Genomic DNA, 26,457 nt, shown 5'->3' with positions numbered 1-26,457 from the left:
GTTGGAGGTAAAATGCACCGATTAATTGTCTTTAAATGCCTTGTCGTATGCGGTATGCAGTGCAGTTGTATACAAATTTGAGATGTTGAGAAACATACTTTTAAACAGCCGTTACCGAGCGATCCCAAAAACTTCGTTATTTACAACAAAGCGGATCTGCGGCTCGAAAATGTTACTTTGCGTAATTTTTACCACTTGCAAATGAACAACCTAGCTACGAATCAAGCCTTTAAAAAGTTTGCCCCAGAATTTACGGTAACTAGTTTCTTCGCACACATGTAAAATTGCAGGTAACTCGCAATTATTCATAATCCCGAATTTCCCTACGACCCTACGACTTATTTGACCTTTCGGAGTTCTGGATACTTAATATGTTTTCACTCGAAGTTAAACTTTTTTGCTACTACTCTGATAAAGAATTCAATTTCAGCGCACTTAAAACTTTGAACAAATTTTTAAAGATAGAAAAATTCACGCACAGTGTACCCCCCCCCCCCTAGCTCTCTTCTGGTTGTAACATTTTTTCTCTTTTCTCCTTTGTGATTTCACATTGCACTGTTCACATTTAAAATCTATCACTCTTGGCCTTTATCTATGTATCTTTTCTCTCTGTCCAATAAGCAAATTTGGGAACCTTTCAATGTTATTACTTGTTTACGAGACTGACAAAAATTCCGTTACGTCATTTTTAATTGAAGCAATTCTTATAAGTAATAGTCAAGACACCTTTATTTTTCTCTTCGGTAAGTTAAATCTAATTTACATTTTGTTATATAAATAAAATGGCACCTGTTTTACTTCACCTAAGCTTTAGTGTTATTTTTCGTAATTCCTTGTGTTTCCCCTCTTTTTCGTTTTATAAGTTTGTGGCTCCCTCGAGAAAGTAGTCTTTGCCCTTCGGCCTCCAACAACCGAGCTACCGGGTAGGTAACCTTCGCACGGCTTTTATCGTGGCAACTTTTCTTGTTAATCGCTTGACATACTTTCGTCCACGTTCGCTATGAAGCAGTACACGCTGACATTTCTTTATGTTGACCAAAATACAAATTGAAAACTAAATTTTTTAAAGCGGCACAGCCATCACAATCGACGAATCATTATATAAAAGTGTAGATCATTTACTGTTATTAGACAATAACCAAACATCTTGAAAAGTATTTCAATTTTATAAAAAATTATTTCTAGATTAATCATTGTAAGTAAAGGATACAAATTTACAGTTATTTTGGAATATAATCTCTCTTTTTAGTAAAATGCCGGAGCCGGAGTACAAGTATTAATTTATTATTGTATCTAAATATCCTTACGCCTTTGTTTTGGTTTGGACACTGTTTCTCTTGTTTGACTGATTGTCGATGTTCGGGAATTACGTAGGTTCAAACACAAAATCCGCTTTCTTGTTACTGCAGGGGTAAATCGATCGCAGCTTGACCATGGATTAGTGAATCAACGAGGACGATCTACGCTGCTGCAGCTGGAGACCCGGCTAGTGGTACGTATCCCCCTGGTGAGTTAATTAATAGTTGTAAGAACCATATTATTGTATGGTTAATGGAAAAGTAAAGTGTAAACGTACCTCTTTATAATATAATATTTTGTAACAGAGGGCTGGTCAAGGATGCGCGATTCTTTCCAGGTGATAGGTATTATGGCGAGTGATTTCCACGTTGTTATTATAACTCTATCGGCATGTACATTGTACAACTCCTGGCAGAGATATCCAGATATATTCGTAGGATCTGGAAAAGTATTATGACGCACTCACGCTGAATGAGCTTAGATCATAGTGTCGACCCAACACGAAAAAGCTAAGGCCTCATTGCTAACACAAACAGTTAGCTCGACCTGCAGATGTGGCAAGAAGTGCAATCGTACTGTATCGTATGGGTGGCGACTTCCTAGGTACAGACGTTTTCAGGCCGCACCAACAGCTGTCTGTGTGGCCTAACGACAGTCGTGGCATGACTGCCGGGCCCGCCAGCTTTACATGCCCTCCGAAGCATGGCAGTCAGGTGATGTTCTGCACCAATAAAAACTGGCAAGTTGTGGGATTCGAACTCACAACCTGTGCGGTTAGGGTCCCAATCTTATCATGATCTCTTGACCGAGAGTCCTAGCCAGAGGACCGAGGCATCTTTCCTTAGACATCTATTAGCTTCATCTTAACTCTAACCGCGCAGTGCATTGCAATTGGAGAGTTCAGGAGATCCAAAGATAAGATATGAACTACGTTATACCGTTGAGTGAAGATATTTAATTACTCAATGGTTATACATACTCTTTATTTGTACTACTTAGCGCTCGCTCAGTATGTGGGGACTCCCGGTGAATTACCTAATTAAATGGCGAATGGCGATTGTCGCGGATAAGCAGTTGCGATGTTTGTTCACATGATCCAGAGTCAGACTGACTGCCAATCCTAATGACCGTCGCATATGCATTGTAAAGGGAGGTTTTTAATGAAAGGCGAGTTTTACAGGATTCGTTGTATTTTAATAATTGATAATGCGTTCGTTCCCTATTAGTTAATTACCGACTCATCCTTACAGTACGTCAGCAGTTCTTAAGTGATGTTAATCAAAGACTCGAGGTAGAATCACCATGGGACTTTGCGTTCAAAAATTTAAATACATAATGCGAAAAATTATCGATGTGTTTATTTGTAACTGGGGAAATCTGTTACAAACTGTCAGTAGCAAAAAAACCAACAAGTTCGTTATTTCTGGTCATTAATCTATATCATCAAAAGCCTAAGACTGGGAAAAAGGTCATCGGCAAATTTAAATTTCACGCTCATCTGAATTCTAAATTTAATTTAAATTTAAAAAGGGCGGATACTCGCTATTTGGCGACGCGTAGTACGCACGACCTACCCCTAACAAATATCGTTAAGCCAATGCGGTCGATAGAAGTATATAGAGGTCGAGGACGAATTATTGCGCGTCACAAACGTTTTGACGACGTTTATAAGTCTAAAAATAGTTTTATGTAGTATTTGGAAATGATCGATTTTGATGGCCGTGGCATTGCATAAAAATTACCAGCTTTATTACAGAACACCAAGCTACTGGTAGGCACACAAGTTGCTAAAGCTTGAATCCACTATCTGGATCTCTGGATTCAACGCTATTATTGCCCAACCTCTATAAACAAATGTCCACCGTGATTTTTGATTATATAGTTGTTCAGATAAATGATAATAACTAGTTTTACTCAGTTTACCTGCTTTTTAAATTTATATTCCATATCATCAGAACTTTATAGTCAATCAGCCATATTTGAAAAAACAGCCAGACGTTCTTATGGTTTTGTAGTTCAACTTCAACTTTCAAGTTCCAATTTTTTTAGCTAAACCTTTACGCAGAATGAAAGTTTCGTGTTTTAGATGCATATTGGCGACTATTATACCAATAATCTGAAGGCTTCTTGCACTCCAATCGACTGACCATCTTCAGCCGACACTTTGTTCTGGAGATATGATTGACCCTTTGACCCTACAAATAGATATATCTGGTCCAGACGTTCCAATCGCTCTTTGTGAGTACCCTCCTCCGACACATTCTCCGAGGTATTTGTACTTAAAGCTTTGGCCTCATCAATATACAGTGCGTTCAAGATAAGAGGGCCATCTTAAAATGTATGTCTTATTTGGTTTAACCGGAATTGGAGGCAACTTTTGTTTTTCAAATGCAATGCCTATGGATTTGTCCAAAGTTCATATGGAGTCTGTTCCATAATCCGCGATGTGTTTTACAAGTAAACGGCCGTGTTTACGGCCTCAGCGCAAATCTTCTTCCCAAGTTTGGCATCAAACAAGAGACGCCTGGCATTTTCAACAATTGTTCGATTCAGATGTGCACACTTCATTTTGTTGCGGCGTTTATGGATTGGTCTTCTGATGAGTAATGCCGTTACTGGCCAAAAATTGTTCAAACGCATTACTCGCCACCATTATCGCTCCTACAAATCTTTAACTTTGTACCGGATATTTTTGCACATGTGCTTTGATCGATTTAAAACATTCAAGAACTTCATCCTTCGCATTTCCGAAGTTATTTATGAATATTTTTCAAGAATAGCCAAGTCGTCTCACCAGTGGCGTAACTACAATGCCTCAAAGGTACGCAACGAGGACGGGCCCCGACTTAAAAGGGGCCCCGGCACAAATGTACAAAAAGCAGTTAAAGCCAAAGCCATGCCGTGTTCCCCTAGAACTAATTGGACAAAAGAACCGAGCCGAAGAAACTTCCGAATCATTGTTCACAGAGGGTAAATATAAGTGAAAAATTTGGAGCAACATCTACAATATAGAAAAATTAACAATCCGAGGAAGTAACTCTTGAATTGGAATAATTTAAATCTGACTTTAATCTAATACAAAATTTGATATGCTGAAAAGTATCCAGCTCAAATAGATTTAAAAGGAACTCCGCTCCTTTCCCATTTGTGAAAAATAATATTCGGGCCCCTTACACAAATTACATGAAATTCTTTGTTGATTAGCGGCACCTTCTACAATCCAGAAGGTATCTGAAGGTCTCGGCTACGGTAACCCTGGATTGAAGTTGTATTTCGAGATGAATGTCGCTAATTAATTTTAACCCTGCACCTCTGCACGGCAAAATACGCAGATTCATACACAAAGAAGTCAAAATAAGAATAGCATTTAAAGTATAACAAACAAATTCAAGGGTTACCTACAGCCAGTTACAAGTAGGCGAATCTGGCGAAGGCAATACAATAAACCATAACACGAAGAATTACAATTAAAATTAAGTGCATTACCTTTTAAAAAAATTTAGAACAACAGTAAAAAACTTTCTGATGTCTAGTGCTTTTTACTCCCATGAGGAGTTTCTGGAATCTAGCTATAAGATGGAACTGATATGATTGTATTATTGTGATTTATGTAGTTGGTTATTAATATTAATTGTGTTATGTTTTATATCGTTGTTATTATGTTATATTGTTGACAAGTGTAAATGCCTCCTAAGGCGTAATGCATACAATAAATTCAATTCAATTCAATTCAATTCTTTTGTTATGGCACAAATATTGCACAAAACTTGACAATTAAAGTTCGAGCAAAATCAACTGGACTCTGACTGAACCCGGAAAACAAAATGACACTAAATTTTACAATGGGCCCCAAAATGAAAAATCAGCAAAGCTAAATCAAGACAGTATTTCCTACATATACAGACTAACATTGTTTAAACATTGTTGATATAAAAATTGTGACACTAATGACAGCATTGTATTTAAAGGTTAATGTATCTTTAGCGGTGCCTTGATATACGTCAATGGTATTTGAAATTTTGAAATCAGACATCTCGGAGTGGACGAAAATGCCAAAAAAACGCTGTACAGCGAAGAAATAAATTGGTTAAAATTGATCAATTCCTGAAGCCTTCACAAGCAATTCCTGTAGCTAGTCCTAACCGTCAAGTTTTTTTAATAAGTCAGAATCGAGTAACGTCAGAAGATCGATATGAGGGTGCTATCTTTGTTAAAGAATCCGAATCTTTTGGGTGCATTTCTAGTGAACTTGCATTTATATTTGTGAGATGGCTGTCATTAGAAATCCAAGGGGTTAAATTAAGCGTAATGGAAAGGGCCCCCAAATATGTTTGAAGACGGGCCCCTAAAATGAAGTTACGCCACTGCGTCTCACAGAACAAACAGAAAGCCAATGTTGGAACAGCCGCTCTGTAAATTGTTTAAGGAAAATATGCGCGAGAACTTGAACTTGATTTGAATTTTAAAACTTGTACGTTGAAACTTGATTATTGAATATTCTTCCGGTTCTTCAGACTTCTTCGGGCTTTTCGTGGTGTGCTTCGGATTTATGATTTTATACCTACTTATTCTTCTGATTTTTCAAATTCTTAATATTGGTCGAATTTTTTGGTTTCTTGACACTTTCCATATTCTTTCGATTCTTGGGATTTTTCAGAACCTTTCACTTATTTACATTCTTCTCATTCTTATGTTTCGGATTCTTCAGTTTTTTGAGGTCTTTAGATTCCTCAGGTTTTAGGATCGAACCCTGCGAATACTTCCGATATTTCGAATTCTTCTGATTCTTCCGGCTATTCTTATCGTGCAGATCTACCTCTACATTTTATAGGATGACTAAAAGGTTTTTAAATTCTTTTAATTTTGAAGATTGTTAACATTCTTAACGTACGATTATTTGTATTCTGAAGATTTTTCGGTCTTCCGATGCAATTATTCATATTATCTAAATTGCGATTCTTCGCATTTTTCCTTTTCTTCGGTAATCTGATTTTTCAGATTTTATCGACTACTTGAATTCTGTACTCCGGATTCAGTTTCTGTATTCTCTTTGTGTTCCTCGAATGCTATCGATTGGATACTTGAAATTTTACACATTCCTTGTACCCATCGAGCATTTTGGATATTTCAGATTCTTCCGTTTCTTCGAATCAGTTTTTGTTCTGTTTTTGCATACCCATATGACCCATCAAATTTGGCGAGGCGAGTATCGACGGTGTAGACACCTTCTCCCTCAAAGCTTTTGATTAAAACGCAAATTCAAACATAAGCGACGCAATCTAGCGAGTAGGTTGTCATATAAACATTTTGGTTAATCTGCTATTTTTATAGCATTTTATCATGTTTGATGTTACCATAACAAATCTAGGCCTAACAATTCACCTTGCTTATAACAGTTACTTCGCCCGGATAATCAGGGTAATCCTAAAATAGCATCAATCTCGTCCAAAATAAACACAATGTCTTTGATGCCAAGTCTAGGGAGAAGTAAGTTGCAAAGTGGGCCTAAATCTGGATAAATCGAGTTATTGTCATGAATGAATCTTCAGGTACTTAATAGATGCCGATCATACATTTTTTCAACACTTTTCTTCACGCTCTTCAATTTGAAAATGAGTTGCATATAATTTAAATGTAGATGCGGCGCCAAATTCGGGCGCCAGCACGCGACACACAAACAATTATTTTATTATTTTTAGATTTGATTATAAACTTGAACGTAGTAAAGATTACGGCAGTTATTTTCGAATGAATTATATAATCTTCCACGTTTTATGAGTAATTTTATCATTTCAAGGTTCTCTAATGTACAATTATCTACGAAAAAATTCAAATGAATTACTTCTGACTATAAAACGAGTAATGATGAACTTATTTTTAAATCGGTCAAAATCGTTAGTTATTCACTTATTCTAAAGATATCCATGAGGCATGAGCAAAACGTTTTCCATAGGTACGTCAAAAATGATTAGATTTATAATTCCATTCATGCATTGGCAAGTGACTATTTTTTACACTTTGAGGCAATACTTCCGGAGTCATTATGTCAAAGGGCCAAGAAAACCTGATACTAATTTACAATTTGAAACGTTAGCGATTTAGGCTTGGTTTTTATAGTTTTATACGAACTAAAGCTCATGTCAAGTGTAGTAAACGAAAAAGCTTTCAACACACTTGAAATACTTTTTGAATGATTACAACTACTTAGGCAATTACTCTTGTGTATACACACGTTTGAAAACTAAAATTGAAAGATTGAAGCTTCAAAATTCGAGCTCCAGCTCACAGCTGGAAGATACGTACTTCAAGATCAAGCTTTTCTTTGACGTCACAGTGTCGTGTTGTGATTGGCTGCGCCATTTTGTAGCGGTACGTTTGAAAGTGTGCCGGAGATTTAAATTTTTGAATTTCACGAAGTAAGCGGAGATTGGAATTTTTGAATTAGAAGGTGTCAGTCACTTTATTGCGTTAAATGTTAAATTGTGCGAGAGATTTGAATTTGCGGATGTCTGCCATTTTGTTGTCGTAAATTTGAATTTGTGTGGGATGATTTGATTTTCTGAATTTCCGAATGTCAACAATTCCTTTGTGGAGCTACCTCGTGTGGATTTGATGGAATTAAAAGGAACGATAATATAGTTTTGTGTAATTAGCATCTAGTGAGTCTAACACTTGTCTAACATGAAACATTTAAATTCATTGGAGCGCTGTGAGATTGTGAGGTTAATTTGATTATGTTTTAGATTGACGTTTTAGGAATTATGGACGTAGCCAATAGGGCCCTAATTGGTGGGCTATTTTTGGAATCGTGTTGTACTGTATTTGGTTGTGCCATTTTAAATATACAGGGTGTAATGACAGTTATATGCAGGGTGTTTGTGGTAAATTTCCAGACCAAACTACGGTCACTAGATGGATACTGTGCGAATAGGTATATTTTTAGACGAACGAAGAAACAGTTCTTTAATTACAAATTGTTTGATTTACATGCTGCAGTTCTGTATGTTCACCAACTACCTTTAATTTAATCGAATATTGACTTTTTCGATCCCAGTGATTAATGATGGAAGAAAAAAGTAGATAGATACGAGATCCGTGGGCAATTTCCTATGAAATTGCTATGATGAAATTGTAGGAAGCCGCAAATACAAATGCGATATACCGTTATATTGCTACCGGACTGAGTGGCGTGGAAGCCACACTGCGGTACTGTACTGCAAAGGATCCCTGGTTCGAATCCGGGTTCAGGCATACATATTTTGTAACCGTATAGTGGGTTGGGTTGGTAAAGCAGCCTTAAACTTAAAAATAAAAACCAAAAATAAAATAAAATAAAATAAAATAAAATAAAATAAAATAAAATAAAATAAAATAAAATAAAATAAAATAAAATAAAATAAAATAAAATAAAATAAAAGTAAATTAAAAAGTCAATGTTAGCAACTTTTACTTTTCTGGTTTAGGAAAGTATGTTACGAATCCTTTAGTAAGATCTTTTACCAATCCATCTACATTATTCTCTGGAGTTACTATTGAACAAAAATCCTCCATTGGCTTATTTGAAGTGATTGGCGGTTAGTAACATTTACTTTATGACTATATTCTCTATATAAACTTACGGCAAATTTTCTATTCGTTCAAACGTGGATTCACCCCGAAAGTAGCAGTCGATTTGCCGCTTTCGCTCTTTGGATGTGTTTATTAACCTGCCGTTAATTAATCCTTAACTATTTTTGCTGTTCCATTTAAATAGCAAACCATTTAATAAACGCTTTCACCTGCATATTAGTTTTTGAAATTCAAAGATCCGTGTGGAAGTATAGTTTCCAAGATCTAATTTGCAGCATTGGAATTGCAATTGATGAGATCAAAGAAATTGACATTTAGAATAACGTGTGTTATTATTTTGAATTGAATCGTCATAGGAAATTACGGGAAATCCAAACGCTAGTTTCGGTACATTTAAACTAGATACGTCATCCATTTTCAAGTTGATAAAAATCAATTGAAGATAATTAGTAAGGAAATAACGACAATTGCGCAAATAATTGGAGGTCAAATTGTCGATCCATCTGCCATCTGGATAGAACCGGTGTTTGTAAGTATAGATGTACTGTATTTAAATTGGTAAATTAATGTTGGGACGAATTTGTTATGTGTTTATGTAATAGTAACTAGAGCCTGGGAAAAGTTACTAATTAGGTACTATGCTATCAAAAATAAGTTGCTGTGGAGTCACCTTTGGAATTTTTGTTTACATGGGAAACAGTACTTTCTTGAACTTTCAAAGGCGACTCGACCGCAACTCATTTACTAATTTGATTATCATTATCCATTCACTGCTTACATTGCTTTGATAATTATCGGTATTTTTCATGAATAATACTGATACATGCATGTAGGTATTTCGTCTGGCCGTCCGAGGAGTTGAGATCTCAATATTGAGACAACGCCAAAGATCTCAGTATCAAGAGCTCGTAGAAGGATCAGATTTCTTTTTAACAGATGGTAATTTGTATCTTCGACTAAAAGGTTAATAGTAATTAATACATACAAGTTCAAAACAAATATAAATTGTGCACAACTCCTGTGCAGATAAAGGGCATTTTTTTTAAACGAAATAGCTCTTGTTTTGACATCACCAGTTGACATATTTCTTGCAGACGTCTCAATCGCGCTTTGTGAGTACTCTCTCCCGACAAGCCGTTCTTGAGGTATAAGGCAATATACCCGATCACGATAAGAGGTCGAGGAGGAGGGCTATGGTTGGTAGAAATTAATTCCTTTCGTTGAGACCTTTCATTAGAGTACCATGAAGGATAAAACTAGTTCCACTCCCCCACCCCCTCCCCCTTCGCCCCGTACTTTGATAAGAGGACAGAAAGAAGGGCAATAGTTGGTAGAAAACGGTTCCTTTCGTTGAGACCTTTAATTAGAATACAACGAGAGATAAAATTAATTTTTAACCTCCCCCCCTCCTCAGGTCCCGTCGCTCACTGATCATCACGAAAAGGAGTCGCACGGGAAAGTTATAGTTAGTACAAACCAATTTATTTCGATGAGACCTTTCATTAGAATACCATGAAGGAACATGTGTGTGTACACTCCCCCCCCCCCCCCATTTTTCAAAGTTTTACTTGGAACCACTAAAGGCATGCGTATGCAATATCTGAGACCAATTGGTTGTTTTACTTTCAAAAACAGCATCTCAGGAAATAATTCGGGGGTAGGGGGGGGGGAAGGGGTTAGACAGCCAAATTTGATGGCCGTCTGGCACACCTTCAAGGTATAGGCTACCTACTGCAACAAATTCCAGGACTCGAGGACCATTTCCCTAGAAGTAGCTCGCAACGGCAAAAGTGGGCCCGGACGGACGGACGGACAAAACGCAAACAACAGCACATTTTTTTTTAATTCTCAAAAAATACGCTAAAAAAATGTCTATCGATATTATTGTGTAAAGTACGGTTTATCTCCGGTCGTTTTGTTATCGCGGCGTAAGCTAATTAGTTTCAAGATAAGAAAACACAAGTGTAGTTTATCGTTTAACGACGCATTAATTTGTTAAGGAAGTTGACAAGAAAGGGAAATTTTTTTAAATAGTAGAGACCGATTATTGGTTTGCTGATTGGCAGTTTGATCGTATTTAGGCGTATTGTTGCAAGACAATTCGTATTACTTTTGTAGAAGAAAGACTATTCTATTCTATACTCACAGGGGACCAAGCAGCGCTTAGGCACACCAAAAGGCCCATTGTGCCTTGGGTTTTTCATGGCCGGTCACCGGTTCCGGTCGGTGCTCGTCTTGCATAAGGAACGACGGGGCAGTCTCGCTTGAAGTGTCGACCTGGGCAGAAATGACACGCGGGTAGACTGCTGTTTTGGGGTTCCTCCTGAGGTTGTGTTGACCGAGTCTTGCGCACTCTTCCGGTGTATTCGACCAGTTCAAATATAGATTTCGGTTCGAAAAGCAGCGTGAATGGTTTCACTTCCGGGTACAACAAAGTTTTGATCAGCTCCAGGTAGTCGTTTACTTGGTATTTGAGGCACCTGGCTATTCTTGATTTTCTTTGTAAGAAGGCCATGCAGGACTCGGATCGTTGTTCTCGTCGGTTCGAAGTGGTCGATGTCTTTCCGCCATTTTTGGGCCGCCCTGCGGAGTTGTTCAGCGGCGAGATTTATCTGCTCGCGGGGCTTCACGCCTTCTGCGGCGAAGTGTGTAAAGTCAGACAAGGTCTACCGTAACACCAACAATCACACACGGCTGTAAAGTTTCTCGTGGAGGAGGTGATGGATGCGGGAAGGCCGTTCGTCGGAAAGCGGCTTGGCGTAGCGGCTCAATTGTTCGGGCGGTGGTCAAGGCTTCGCCCACGTCCTTAAGCGAGGAACGTGAGAGAACTAAACGCGTCTCGGAAATCGGACGTTGCACCAGACCTCAATCTGCCTTCTCTTGGTGTTTTTACACTAAGCAGAATTTAGAATGCCTCTTTGGGGTTGCGGGTCGGTATATAAAATTTTAAACCCTTCGCTGGGAAATTCCGGCGTAATCCCAGTTGGAGGAAGGTTGCGTTAGTGGTTAGAGGGCTGTCCAATAACAACCCTGTTACCATGTAGAGTAACATATATTACACTATATACAGTCAGTAAAGAACAACATAAAACATAATAAAAATATACAGGATCACGTGGCGCCTATCAAACTACTAAGGAGTAGCGGCACGGAAAGTGGTCAGTTGCCCTAGGCTAGGCCTCAATCTGCCTACTCTTAGGGTTGATCCGAAGACGCTTGGTCTTTGGATGATCCTAGTGGTTTTGGTGGACGCTTATACAAGTCTGCCGTCGCTAATTCCTACTGATGTTACCGGGCGGGGTAACGTAAGTGGCAAACGGAGGTTGAAAACGTATATTACACAATATTTACAAATAATACAGAGGCTATATGTACATATATAAGATCGCTTCTGGCACGTGGGATGGCGCCGGACTTGACTACGGTCAAGCCGGGAAGTGATGGCGTGCGGAGACGGTACTTGAGCCCAAGCGACCAGCCTCAGTCGCTTGTGTAGGGTAAGGTAGGCTTGCCCAGGCACAAGTGAAGTTCCCCTGTCGGTGCGCTGCTTATAAACGATTTCCGGTAGAGGCGTCTGGCGACGCGGCCAATAGGGCGCTAGTGGATGGTGGGGTGGAAGTTGCAACCCCTCTCCTAGTCGTCGTAACAGTATCCCCCCCCTGTAAAGGGGTTGCGACGGCGGGGTGCAGGCGCTGTAGCAAACGGCGGTGACGGGGTTGTCGTTGGTTCCGTGGTGGCGTCGGTGAAATGATTCTTGGCGGAAGTTCCGGTACTGGTGCCGGGGTGGGTTGGTTGGGTGCAGGGCGTAGATCGTGTACGTGCACCTTTACCAGTTCGTTTCCTCGCCTTATCCAGTACGCGTTTGTGCCCGCCAGCGCTTCGATGGTGTAGGGACCTGTGTACTTCATGTGAAAGTTCCCGGAGTGTTGGTCCCTGGATCTTTCCATCACTCCGTCGCCTACTTGGTACTGGGTGCGGGCTGGCCCGTAGTTCGCGTACCGGCTGCGGGATCGTGCCTGGTTCCTGTGCACCGTCTGTACGACCTCCTCTCGGGCTTCTCCTGTCGGTGGAGGTGGTCGATCCCTGGCTTTCCACTCTCCTGGCCTGGGTAGGTCGTAGCCTAGCAGCGCGTGGCTCGGCGTGAGTCCAGTAGCGGCGTTTCTCCTCGTACGTAACGTGAACATGACAATGGGTAGTACGGCCGCCCAGGCGCTGGGGCTTTGTCCCACCAGATGAGTGCGGAGGCCCTTTTTGATTTCTTGGTTCCGGCGTTCGACGGGGTTCGCCTGCGGGTGCCATATGGGCGTCGTCCAGTGCATTGCTCCCCACTTCCGAAGTGCCGCGTCCCATGTCACTGATGTGAATTGCGGTCCGTTGTCTGAGATGATCGCTCTCGGGAAACCATAGCGTGCGAATACCTCGTGTTCCAGGATTCTGACCACTGTTGGAGCGACTGCTTCCTTTACTGGAAATGCCTCCACCCACATGCTGAAGAGGTCCGTGATCACGACTATCTGGCGGTAGCCTGTAGGTGTGGCGTCGTAGGGGCCCATCAAGTCTACGGAAACCGCTTCCCAGGGTCGTGTGGGTTTGCGTGGGCGTACGGTGGCGTCCTGGACCGGGCCTCTTTTGACTGCCGCGCAAATCCAACATGCTCGTACATAATTCCGCACCGTGTCTCCCAGTTTCGCCCAGTGGTAATGTGTCATTATGGCCCGTTCCGTTTCTTCGGCTCCTGGGTGTCCAGCTGTGGCTGCGTTGTGGTACGCTTCTAGTACCGCTGGTTGAAGGCTGCAGGGGACTACGAGTAGGTTCCCTTGGGGTGCTTTGCGGTAGAGGTAACCGTTGTCCACCGTGTAATCCCGGTTGAACCTTGCTTGTGCTGGTGTCGCTGGTCCTTCCTGCTGTATTCTGTGCCAGGTGCGTACCAGAACGATGGCGTTTTCGTTTGTCTTTTGGCACTCCTTCACATGGTCCGCCAAATTGGCCACTTCCACTGCCGCGATTACCGGGGTGCTGTTGGTTTGTTTGGACTCGTGTGTGGTCGTAGGTGGCAGCATGCGGTTTACGTCTTCTGCCGTGGCTTCTTCGGCTTCTTCTGCTGATGGGTGGCGGGACAGGTGGTCTGGAAGCTCGTTTTCTTTCCCCGGACAGTGGACCACATCAAATGTAAATTCTTGGAGCCGTAATGCCCAACGAGTTAGCTTGCTCTTTTCGTCTTTTGTGCGATCCAGCCACAGGAGAGCGCGGCTGTCTGTCTTCAACGTAAAACGTCTATCTTCCAGATATGGCCGGTATCGTTTAATGGCCCACACTACTGCCAAGCACTCCTGTTCGTTGATATGGTAGCGTCTCTGCGCGTGGTTAAGTTTGGCACTGGCGTAGCTGATAATTTTTTTCTCTCCGGGGTGGGGTTCTTGAAAGAGTACGGCCGCAATCCCGTTTTCGCTGGCGTCGGTTTGCAGCACGAATGGAGTGGCGAAGTCCGGACGGCTGAGTTGGAGTGGTTTGCTAAGTGCTGCTTTTAACTGGCTAAAGGCGACGTCGGCTGCCGCTGTCCATCGGAAAGGGGTGTTCTTTGTTAGTAAGTTATCCAACGGTGCTTGTAATTCGGCACACCGGGGCACGTACTCTCGTAGCCAGTTGGTCAATCCTAGAAAACTTCTTAGCTTCTTCCTCGAGGTGGGCCGGTCTGCGGTCCGGATTGCTTCGATGTGTTCCTGGCACGGGCGGTTCCCGTTCGCCGTGATGTTGTGGCCCAGGTATTGGATCGTTTGCACCCCGAAGCGACACTTTTCGAGGGACAAGCGGAGTTTGTGGCGTTGCAGTCGTTCCAGCACGAGGTGTAGATGTTTGAGGTGCTCGTCCCAGGAGTCTGAGTAGATTATTATGTCATCCAGGTATACCATGACGAATTTCCGTAAATACCCGGCGAGAACGTCCTGGGTCATTAGCTTCTGGAACGTAGCAGGTGCATTCTTGAGCCCGAACGGCATTACTTTGAATTGATAACTCGCTCCATCAGGGGTTGAAAACGCGGTGAGATGTCGGGATTCCGTCTCTAGCGGCACCTGCCAGTAGCCTGATTTGAGATCCAGGCTGGAAAAAACTTTGGCCGTCCCCAGGTCTCGGAGGGTCTCCTGTATGACTGGCAGGTTGGTGCTCTCGTCTTTTGTGATGGCGTTTAGACGACGGTAGTCGATGCAGAATCTCGGGCGGCCGTCTTTTTTCTGAATTATGACGATGGGCGAGCAATATTCGGACGTGCTGGGCTCGATCACCTGCGCTGCTAACATAGCTTCCACTTCATCCGCGATGACCTTCTTTTTGTTTGGCGAATGTCGATATGGCGGAAGTCGGAAGGGCGTTGTTTTGGTGACTCGGATGCGATGTGTGGTGGATGCTGTTGTTGTGGGCGTTGCAGGATCGGCCAGTGTGCTACCGAAAGTTTCCAGCAGTGTGGCCAGGCGTCGATCGAGTGGTGGTTGGAACCCGTGCTTGACTCCGGCGAAGTTTATGGAGTCGCTCGTTGTTGGGCCGCGGTTCGGAGCTTGGTCCCAGTGTGTTGTCTGCCTTGTATGGGTTCCCCAGTGGATGCACGCTCTCTCGTAATCCAGCACCGCTCGATGTTCTTGGAGCCACTTCTGTCCCAAGATCATGGGCACGACAAGGTTTGGTGTCACCAGGAAGTCGTCCGATTCTTGCTTGTCGTTGAGCGTGTACTCGACTCTGGATGTGCCGATGACTTCCAGCTGATGGCGGGGGTTCGCTAGGCCGGCTGTTTGGTGGTTGCTATGGTGGATTTTCCACGCGAGCTCCTTCTGGATGAAGTTATGGGATGATCCGGAGTCGAGGAGAGCTCTTACGCTTTTTCCGCGTACCTTGACTGCCAGCGTTGGTAGGTTGGGTCGGGTCGCAGTCTGGATTAGGTGGACGGCCGGGCATTGTTCCCGACCGCTGCCCCGTTTCCCTGGTCTCGGCGGCGGGTCAGTACTGGGCAGTCTCGGTGGAAGTGATATTCCGGGCAGTGGTGGCACTTTGGTGTGTTGGGAGGTCTGTCGGCGGGGGTTGGTGGCGATGGTCTGGGTTGGTTGTTTCGAGGTAGCGCTTTGTTGCAGTTTTCGATTTCCTCGGCGTGACGCACCAAGTCGAGGAGTGAAGTGGGTGTTGTGGTTAAAAAGGCTACTCTAATGCGTGGGTGCAGCAGGTCTCTCAGTAGCTCGAGGTGCTCGCCGATCGGGATCTTCAGCCGTTTTGCTAGCTGTGCCTTCCTCTGGAGGAATTGCTGCGGCGACTCTGCTCCTTGTTCTCGGCCGAAGAATTCTGATTGCATCTTCCCGCGAATCTTGCTGCTGTCGTATTTTTCGCGGGTGTAGTTCTTTAGGTCGTTGTATGTCGGTGAAAATGCCTCGTAACTGTTCCACCATTTCGCAGCCTCCCCTTTTAGTTGTGCTGCTGCTGTTTTTAACTTTTCCGCCGGGTCGGTGGTTTGGATTGTCTGCTCGAGCGTGCTGAAGAAGACTGTTGGGTCCTCCAGGTGGTCGCCGCTGAAGGTCGGTAGGTCCGGTGATGCGGTTTTCTGCGCGTTCTGGAGGGCGTCGGTCAGCGCCTTTAGCATGTCGAGGGTGTGTTGAGAGTGTTGGGCGCCACTGGACGGGGTTGCCGGGTCCAGACCGGGGTTGATTGCCGGGGTCATCTCCGTTGTTTGAGTGTCGATACCTTCGTCGGCGCCGGAGTTGGACGTCGGGGTGTTCCTGCTCCTCGTATTCATGGTGTTGCGCGTCGGCTGTCGCGGGAGCGTGGGCGTAGATCCTCAGAGCGCGATGCTGCTGGTTGACTCACACGTATGGGCGCCAATTGTTACCGGGCGGGGTAACGTAAGTGGCAAACGGAGGTTGAAAACGTATATTACACAATATTTACAAATAATACAGAGGCTATATGTACATATATAAGATCGCTTCTGGCACGTGGGATGGCGCCGGACTTGACTACGGTCAAGCCGGGAAGTGATGGCGTGCGGAGACGGTACTTGAGCCCAAGCGACCAGCCTCAGTCGCTTGTATAGGGTAAGGTAGGCTTGCCCAGGCACAAGTGAAGTTCCCCTGTCGGTGCGCTGCTTATAAACGATTTCCGGTAGAGGCGTCTGGCGACGCGGCCAATAGGGCGCTAGTGGATGGTGGGGTGGAAGTTGCAACCCCTCTCCTAGTCGTCGTAACACTGATCGGATTCTGTGACCGGTCCGTGCAGACCACAGCTGGGAAGCTAACTTCAATTCCAGCCACGCCCAGAAGTCCGTCGGTCCGTGCGTTTTGTTTGACTTGGGAAGTTTTAGCATATTTTCCGTGTAAGTTTCAGCATTAAACTTTGTAGAAAGCTGCTAGTTTTTGGCGGAATAAAACATTATCGGATGTTGTGCGGAATAAGTAAAAAAAGGAGTTGTAGTTTTAAGAGTAGTTCGGTTGTTTTTTTTGTTTTTAGGGAAAATCTTAATTAATGGGTCTGATTTGTATGTTTAGAGGAAGGGTTAGCCCTACACTCCCGCATTTTTATCTATGGATTCTCTCTAAAAAAGGTTAGGTCTACACTAGACCCGTTGAGAGGAGCCTTATTAGCCTTATCCATTTTTTCTGTAACGTCACTTTTGAAAGGGCTTGATAAGCACCAAAAAGCACCTAGAAAGTTCTGAGTGCAGAAAAGCTTTCATGTGACTTCTCTACTTTAAAGTCGATATTTTAGAATAGGTACCTACTCTTAATAAAAAGTGCCATGATTTCATAAATTTATTTTTATACTTGAATATAGATCAAAGTTCTCAAACGTCAAAGTGCTAAAGGTATAAAATTATATTTACCTAATTAAAAATGTTTACGCATGAAGATACTTTTGGTGTGGACAAAATGAACCACCAAGATGATATTAAGGGATTAGTTACGTGTTTCCTCGTTGCACTTATAGTCGTCGCAATTACGCAGGCTTTCATTAAACATTTCTCGCCGACGTTTCCCAGACGGGCAACAATGGTCCTCGTGGGTGTCATTTTTGGGATTGTATCGAAAATACACCGTAGTGCTTGGAAAGAAATAATTAACAGATTACTCGTGCAAATACAGATATGGAATTTTTACATGGTGCCTTTCTTTATATTTAAGTCGACCTTTGCGATGGACCATCACACGTTTTTGCGCTCTTGGGGTCAAATATTCTTACTGGCAATGCCTGGACTGGTAATCAGTGGATGTGTGACCGGGCTTACAATGATGTTGCTGCTTATGCGAGAGAAGTTGCACGTTACCACTTCAATCTCTCTGGGGGTGCTTATTTCTACGATCTACCCTGTGGAGGTGATACACGCTCTTAAAGAACACGGACAGGCTAAACAGTTGAGTACGTTACTCGAAGGCGAAGCTATAATAGGAGCCGGCACCGTGCTGATTCTTTACAATCTACTGGTTAAACTTATGAATTACGATTTTGCGAATATTTACGAAATGCCCTTATCAATTTTATGGCATGTGCTGAGCGGACTGCTCATTGGATTTGTTACCGCCCAAGTATTGGTCTTTGTGATGCATGCGATTTATAGCAATACCACCAGCATGTTGACATTAACGTTTGCTGCGGCATGTCTGGTGTACCATACCGCAAATAAATTTGTCAACGCATCTGGTGTAATCGCGCTGTTTGTGTTGGGTTTTATAACCGGAGGCGAAAGGCAGAGTCTTTCAACGGAAATGGAAAATTTCTTGTTAACTTTCTGGAGCTTCGTCGGATACCTTGTCAATTGTACGGTGTGCGTATTGGCCGGTTTTTTTACTGTGTACCTCATCAAAGCTGAAACTGCCATGTACGACTGTTCTATAATTGTGGTCACTTACATAGTCGCGTTATGTGGCAGAGTTTTCACCTATTCGCTGTTGACACCCATCGTCAGCAGAATCGGTTATGGTTTAACATTCAAAGGAATGATTATTGCTATTTGGAGCTTAATGAAGGGTCCCATACCATTCATATTAGCTTTAGAGTTTTACATCAATGAAATAGTGGAATACCAGTTAAGGAAGAAGATCTTGCTTCTGATTTCTGCTCTCCAAGTTCTGACCGTATTGATAAACGGTTTAAGCGCGGGATTTCTTTTGAATGTGTTAGGAATATCTCAAGTTTCCGAGCTGAGGAAGGTCAATATGAATTCTTGTATGCGACACGTTCAAACGCGAAGGTTTCGCACAATCGCTGTCATGAAGATGAACAGGTATCAAAATGAAGCTCCACTGCAAGTTTACAGATCTATTTCTTTAGATTTTTGTCAGATGCCAATTGGAGAGTTGTTATAGAAGTTACCCAAATAACACACCCCTACAAGCCGCAATTACAGTCCGATCAGCGGACCAGTAAAGACGACGAAGACACGTATTCAAGTACACGACTTGTGTACTGCCCTGACTGCAAACGAGAGTTGCCATATGAACCTTCCAGGCGAGACTGGCGGGAAATACTGAGGTATACTCTTGGCGTTGTTAAAATATGTTCTAAATTTGCGTTGCAGAGAAGCTAGAATCAGAATATTGAGATCCAAAAAGATGTCCTACATACGTCAATACCAAACGGGCATGCTGTGCAAGGATAGTGTGAAGATCTTATGTCAAGCAGTCGAGGTCGCGATAGATACACCAGATGCCGTAATTGACTTGGCCGGATTGTACAAATACTTCAAACGCCAGGTATTGCCCTGTATACAGGGTGTAAACGAAACTAGGGAACGTGATTTTTCTCCGAAGTTATTAGAGATACAAAAAAATCTTTCAAATACAATTTCTAGTAAGCGACATAAAGTAATGTAAATCAGAAAAAAAATATTTTAATTTTAACTTTTTTTATTGGTACGCCCGGTATATTTTTATACTATTTTGTAGGAAATAATTTTTGCTTTAAAAAAGTTTCATAAGTTATACCTTCTAAACTTAATAGAATTCGAGATATTAAAAAAAATTATAAAAATATATATATTAAAGCTGGCTATGAAAACAAAATTATTGATTTTCAAAATATTTTAAATTACAAATGTACCGGGTGACCCAATAAGACTGTTCCTCGGCCATATCTCGGGAACCGTTCGTCGAATGACTTAGGGGTAAAAAAAATTATTGGGTAAATCGGTTATGAAGAATCGCTGGAAAATATTTTCAAGTTCTAAAAAATGACCACCAGAGGGCGTAACTGCCTTTTAAATTTTTGTTGTTGTTTTTGGCTTTGGCAGTACCAATAAGCCAGCCTCTTAAATTTTAAAATTGCATTTTCTTTCAATTTCGCATAATAAACTAAACATTCTTTTCTCACATTTTTAAAGAAAACCAGTTTATCTATCATTTTCGTAAAAACAAGAACTCAGTTATTTCAAAAACAAAGATGGTGTGGGGCGTTCAATTGTTTTTGCAATAACCTGGGTTAACTTCTTAACCGTTTGACCGATTGTAACAAATTTGGTATCGTTGAAAAGAGCATTCCTTGAGCAATAAGAATCAAGATCAAGAATCAAATATAGTTTTTTAGTTGAATCCTTCTACGCCAAGGGGCTAGTTTTGACACTATGATCTAAAATCCTAAAAAAATCAAAAAAATCAAATGGAATGATATGATTTTTTCTTTATGAAAAAGTAGCGAAATAACATTCAAAGAGGCCAGTGAAAACCGTTTTTCAAAATCTCGTTCCTTACCTCAAAGATTGGGAAAATGAGATTAATAAAGTAATAAAGTAAATTTAAGATACGATTTAAGCATTTTTATTAATCAATTAATTAATTTCATTTCCCCAATATTTGAGGTTAGGAACGAGATTTTGAAAAACGGTTTTCATTGGCCTCTTTGGATGTTATTTGGCTACTTTTTCATAAAGAAAAAGTCATATCATTCCATTAGATTTTAAAAATTTTTTTAGGATGTTGGGTCATAGTGTCAAAACTAGCCCCCTAGCGGGGAAGGATTCAACTAAATTCATTCTTATTACCCAAGGAATGCTCTTTCAACGATACCAAATTTGCTACAATCGGTCAAACGGTTAAGAAGTTAAAGCAGGTTATTGCAAAGACAATTGAACGCCCCACAACATCTTTGTTTTTGAAATAACTGAGTTTTTGTTTTTACGAAAATGATAGATAACTGGTTCTCTTTAAAAATGTGAAAAAAGAATGTTTAGTTTGTTATGCGAAATTGAAAGAAAATGCAATTTTAAAATTTAAGTTGGCAGTTACGCCCTCTGGCGGTCATTTTTAGAACTTGAAAATATTTTCCAGCGATTCTTCATAACCGATTTACGCAATACTTTTTTTAGCGTAACACAACGAAGTTGAGGTAAAGCTTATGTGCTCGTGTTTCCGTCTGTCCGTCTGTTCCATCGAGATCTCGGCCCCTGGGCCACCTAGAGACTTCGGGTTTTTGCTAATTGATAGATGTTATGGTCTATATTTGCCCATTTCATTTGACTCCATATTTTGCGCATACTGCGCAATGCCAACTGTCATATTTATGGAGATATTTCTTTGAAATTTTAACCACAGACGCTTCTAGTAAAGGCAAACATTTCGTACATAGTAAAAATTATGTGACCATGCGCAGTGACTGCACAGACTGCTCATAGCCAACTTTCTTAGGTATTGGTAATATTTCTTTGAAACTTTATTTTACTTATTTAACTCCTCTCTATCTATGGACCTGGACGTGATTCAATATGCAGATTCGACATTTTGCGTGTGCTTTCGATGACAATGCATCGTTTCAATGCTTTGTGTTACGCGGCAATACCCACGAGTGGGTTTTGAAACATTTTTATCCCTAAGTCATACGACGAACGGTTCCCGAGATATGGCCGAGGAACAGTCTTATTGGGTCACCCGGTACATCAAATTATTTCCATACTGGTAACACTATAAAAATTGTTCAAAATTTTCAACGTTTTCTCCTACTTATACAAAAATTGGGCTTTTTTAACAAATGTTGATTTACGCAGTATTATTAATTTTATTATTTAACTCGTTCACAGCTTGTCTTATTCTATGTTTTAAGTCTTCAAGTATAGTAATGCGCGTAACATAAACTTTGTTTTTGATGACACCCCACAGAAAGAAATCGGGAGATCTTGCATTGCAGGCCACATTATAGGACCTCTTGTTGCAATCCAGGGATTCGGAAATTCTTGATTTAAATAGTTTGTTACATCTATTGTATTGTGCGCAGGTGCACCATCTTGTTGAAGTACCTAGTTAAAGTGTCATCATAAAATATGGACCCATAAAAATATTATTAACAATACCGCACATTAGTTGAAAAACGTACTTGAAAATTGGTAATACATGTTTCGCGTGGATTTATGTCTGTGGTTTGCCAATAATGCGTATTATGCCTATTAAATATACCATTATTGGAAAAGTGGCTTTCATCTGTCCATAAATATTTATTTAGAAATGTGGATTTGTACGATATTCCCGAATTACATAATTGCAAAAGTGAAGTCTTCTTGAAAAATCGTCAGGATGGAGACTATGGATTTTATTTGTAAGCTGAAGTCGAAGTGGAATAAAATCAAAGTTAACGCCAGTTTCAAAATTTGATTTTGCGCATGCGCACTGTCAACTTTCTTATTTATGGAGGGATTTAAATGAAATTTGATACATAGCCACTTGGAATAAAAGCAAATGTAGCGCCATTTTCCAAATTCGGTTTTTTGTAGGATGTGCAGTGCCAACTTTCTTATTTATGGAAGCAATTAAATGAAATTTCATACATATTCATTTTAAATAAAAGCAAAACTAACATCAGGTTTAAAATTTGGTTTTGCACATGCGATAGCCATACCCAGGAGCTCGTTTGCTATATTTGTTTAATTCATTTTATTTTTTAGTAAGATTGGTTTAATATTTTCTTTAATATCTCGAATTCTATTATTAAGTTTAGAAGGTGTAACTTATGAAAGTCTTTAAAGCAAAAATTATTTCCTACCAAATAGTATAAAAATATACAGGGCGTATGATTTTAAAAAAAGTCAAAAATAGGTATATCAGAAAATTAAAATATTTTTTTCTGATTTACATTAATTTATGTAGCTTACTAGAAACACTAAAAATTTTATTTGGAAGATTTTTTGCATCTCTAATAACTTCCGAGAAAAATCGCGTTCCCTAGTCCCGTTTACACCCTGTATAGCGCTAGTCTTTTACTATCAATGCAAATTAGAGTTTTTTCAATTACATATGCAACAAGTTAGTGGTGCCTTGTCTTCAAGAAACAGAACTGAAGACTAGACCCCCTCGGAGACGGTGGCGGCGAGTGTGCTACTACCTAATTAGCAACTCCAAGTTTGATTGGATGATTTACATCTTCATTCTATGCGATTCAGCCGCGGTGCTCGTGGAATGGTTGTGCGCACCGACTTGGGGTTCCAATTTGCAATACATTCTAATCGTTGTAAATACGGTCCTTTTCCTTATATTTTTTGTGGAATTCATCCTAAATATATACGCTTTCTCGTTTATATACGTTTGTGCCAATGGTTTCAGAACATACTTCTCGTTAGTAATTTGATAGTTCCGGGATTGCTTTTAATCGTGTACTTGTAGCATTCGCGGGAAGATTTTTGATTTTGTTCTCCTCTGCACAGAATTTTTGCATGTCATTGTGGAGTACGTGTTCTTACTACCAGTAGACACCGAGTCCTTTTTATGGCAATTTACCATCGTGTTGGAGGCCGCCAGGTTGCTAAGAATGCTTAGCTTGTTGAAACTATGTAAAGTTTGGTACCCAAACATGATTCAGTACTTTAACTCAAAAGTGGATGCGCAGCTGGCGTTTGCTTACGACATCGGAAAGGTGAGTGAGTTTGGAGGATGAGCGCGCGTACAAAGTAATTGCAGGGATATGTTACGGCCGAAGAGGAAGTGGCGGCGATGTTGTCTCAAATTATTGATCATAAAGGAATCAGAGAGAAGTGTCAAGATCAGATAGACGGCGACCGCCTTTCTGTTACAAAAGAGTTGGGAATCATTCAAAAAGACCGACCTTGGATTGCCGTCACCGTCAAAACCAAGCAAGCGGTGAGGTCCACGCTCAATAGCATGAAAGCTGCCGTCGACGACTTGAAAGCTTTAGGTAAAAATAAATCCACGGATCCAGAGCAAAGGTCGTATCTTTAGGGTGGCTGGACGAGTACGAGTATTTTAAATTGAACAAAGCTCTAGAGGAACGGCATAAATACGTTGATACTAAGATGACGTCTGTCGAACCCCTCTCGCCCAAAGAGTTACTAAAGGAGGTGTCCTGGATGAGTGACCAGTCGACCTATCACTACCTCTACAATAACGTAGTGACCAAACTATTTGATCCCGGTGATATTATATGCGCGGACGGGGATCTCATGGATGGGATATACATTATAGTCACCGGTAGCGCTTTACCGACTATGATTTAATCTACACCAATTTGTAGGGTTGTTGAAAATGACATACGCCCCTAAAATGCATACTTTAGAGCGTCTTCAGTCGTTCGGTATCCTACCAATAATGGACTACATCTCTAGCGCCAAATTTGACCAACGGGTTGAAGAGTACTTGGTTACCGGCAACAGCATCGGCGAACTATGCATGCTAACTGGGCGAGCCTATGACTGTACAATAAAAGCAGAAACAGCATCTCAAGTGTACCACATCCGTAAAGATGTCCTGACGAAGGCATTCACTATGAACAATGACCCTATCAATGGGTAACAATTATCACACCGCCCCTCAACTCAACTGATTTATTTCAGTTTGGAGGCAAAAATGTGGAAGTTCGCGACTGTGAGGCTATGCGCATCTATTCTAATGGACACCCCCGCATATCAATCGATCACATTCGAACAGATCCAAGTCCAACTGCAACGCGGATTCATACCAAACTTGTCGAAATATTCACATTTGAACATTAATGACACGATGGAGGATTTGATTTTGATTGAAGGTGTCGTTTATTATCCCAATTCCGAGGCCTATGCCACCGCTCCCTGCTACGTTCCTAGGTTAGTTTCCGCTTTTAGGAAGTTAATTGGAACCAGACTTTACAGGACAGAGCAAAAGATATACTTTCCCAGAGGGGAGTTTAATGACACGGTCACGGATCCCAAACTGATGATTATCCCCGCAAATGATTTGGATCAGGTTACATTTCAAGAGAATGAGGACGAGATGGCTGAAATTGTAAGTGAAAAAAGAGCTATCGTTATTTTTAGCGCATGTTTTAAGAATTAAAAAATCGTATCAGGGGTTTGGGGAGGAGGGGGGGGGGTTACTTCTCATGGTACTATAAATGAAAAGTCTCAACGAAAGGAATTAATTTCTACTAACCATAGCCTCCTCATTGGCTCCTTATCGTGATCGGATATAAAAATTCCTTATATCTCAAGAACAAATTGTTGGAGGATGGTACTCGCAAAAGGAGATTGGGACACCTGGAAGAAATACATCTATTGGTGATGTCAAAACTTTACGAGCGAATATGTCGTAAACGTTTTGTCGGAGGGAAGGAAGTACCCACAAAGGCAAGATGAATTGTCTGGACGAGACATATCTATTGGTGAAGTTTCCCCATTAATCATCTAACAAAAAAAGCAAACATCGATAAATATAGCATGCTACTACCTTATAAAGCTACTAATTACTAAGCTATTTCGGTGTAAAAAAATGCGCTTTATATGCACATGAGTTGTACACAATACTTGTTTGCATTTGTTTTTAGTCGTCCAACATTTCCGTTCGATGTCTGCGCCACTACGTATTGGATAAGAAGCTGAGCGGGATCAAGCAAAAAAGAAGGAACCAAAGTTTCGCGTTAACTAAACGAGTTAATCCCAGAGGAACGTCGATACAATCGTTTGTGTCAATGAAAAACGATTCTGCATCCCGAGTACGTACAGGTATCCATAGTTAGAAATCTAAAGCACATCTTTTAGTCTAGCGAATGTATGATCCGTAATCTCAAGATGCCCAGCGATTTTAGTTTAAACAATAGTGGAAGTGTCCAAAATGTAAACATATTCGATGAGTTTTCTAAGACGGAAGAGGGTTCGAAACCACCGTTCGGGTTTAAATAATAAGTATCAAGATTTGAATTAAGAACAAATACATCATTTTCTCAGAGAGTTATAATTTTTGGTTATTAAAAAAATTAGCTGTGGCTAGCAAAGATACCACCCGCACACCTGCGTAGGCGCCATTCTGCCCATGAGGTTTTCAGCTCTGCCTTTTATGTCTAAGAATATGTGTACCAAATTTGGTTCCAATTAGTTCAGCGGTTCTCCAAAATGTTGTAGCCGATTAATTGCGCGAGAATGCTTGTCGCACCAGTTTGACGGGAGATAAGGCTGAGTTAATGGGTTATAGTTGTCCATTTCTGGATCCGTTGCATAACGCAGCATGAGAACTTATTACTTAGGTTTTTTAACCATCGCGGCTTCTGACAATTTTTTTTACGTGGGATTGGTAAAAGGGGCTGAAGTTTATTAATTGAACCAATAAAAATGCCCGCTGGAAACAATTAGCAAACATTTTGCAGGTGTATTCTGTAAAA

The 26,457-nt window shown here is 41.2% G+C and overlaps 1 protein-coding gene across 2 annotated transcripts; it reads left to right on the top strand.

Annotated features, from left to right (window-relative positions):
• Positions 1-1,070: 1,070 nt before the first annotated feature.
• On the top strand, positions 1,071-26,022 carry LOC116169948 (sodium/hydrogen exchanger 10-like). 2 transcript variants are annotated; one of them, XM_031486161.1, is made up of 14 exons: positions 1,071-1,195; positions 1,250-1,492; positions 18,021-19,120; positions 19,168-19,368; positions 19,415-19,589; positions 23,095-23,429; positions 23,478-23,727; positions 23,772-24,006; positions 24,051-24,299; positions 24,343-24,616; positions 24,662-24,910; positions 24,956-25,088; positions 25,627-25,794; positions 25,841-26,022. In XM_031486161.1, exons 3-14 carry the CDS (start codon positions 18,033-18,035, stop codon positions 25,979-25,981), a joined length of 3,498 nt encoding a protein of 1,165 aa, XP_031342021.1. In that variant the 5' UTR covers positions 1,071-1,195; positions 1,250-1,492; positions 18,021-18,032; the 3' UTR covers positions 25,982-26,022. The 2 variants fall into 2 exon arrangements, with proteins under 2 accessions (XP_031342021.1, XP_031342020.1); XM_031486160.1 differs by lacking the exons at positions 1,071-1,195; positions 1,250-1,492 and having other exon boundaries at positions 17,695-19,120.
• Positions 26,023-26,457: the final 435 nt, after the last annotated feature.

This window comes from Photinus pyralis, unplaced genomic scaffold (genome assembly GCF_008802855.1).
Source record: "Photinus pyralis isolate 1611_PpyrPB1 unplaced genomic scaffold, Ppyr1.3 Ppyr1.4_LG4, whole genome shotgun sequence".
In the NCBI taxonomy this organism is placed as follows: Eukaryota; Metazoa; Arthropoda; class Insecta; order Coleoptera; family Lampyridae; genus Photinus; species Photinus pyralis.
The sequence above is the reverse complement of the archived record's forward strand: the minus strand, read 5'-3'. Positions and strand labels throughout refer to the sequence as shown.

What these genes read in the sequence shown, in the direction of transcription:
- LOC116169948 (XM_031486160.1), top strand. Translation starts at nt 17,733, where the DNA reads ATGTTTACGCATGAAGATACTTTTGGTGTGGACAAAATGAACCACCAA. An exon ending in GCTGTCATGAAGATGAACAG is followed by an intron (nt 19,121 to 19,167) that starts GTATCAAAATGA and finishes CTATTTCTTTAG; the next exon opens with ATTTTTGTCAGATGCCAATT. An exon ending in TTGCTTACGACATCGGAAAG is followed by an intron (nt 23,728 to 23,771) that starts GTGAGTGAGTTT and finishes AAGTAATTGCAG; the next exon opens with GGATATGTTACGGCCGAAGA.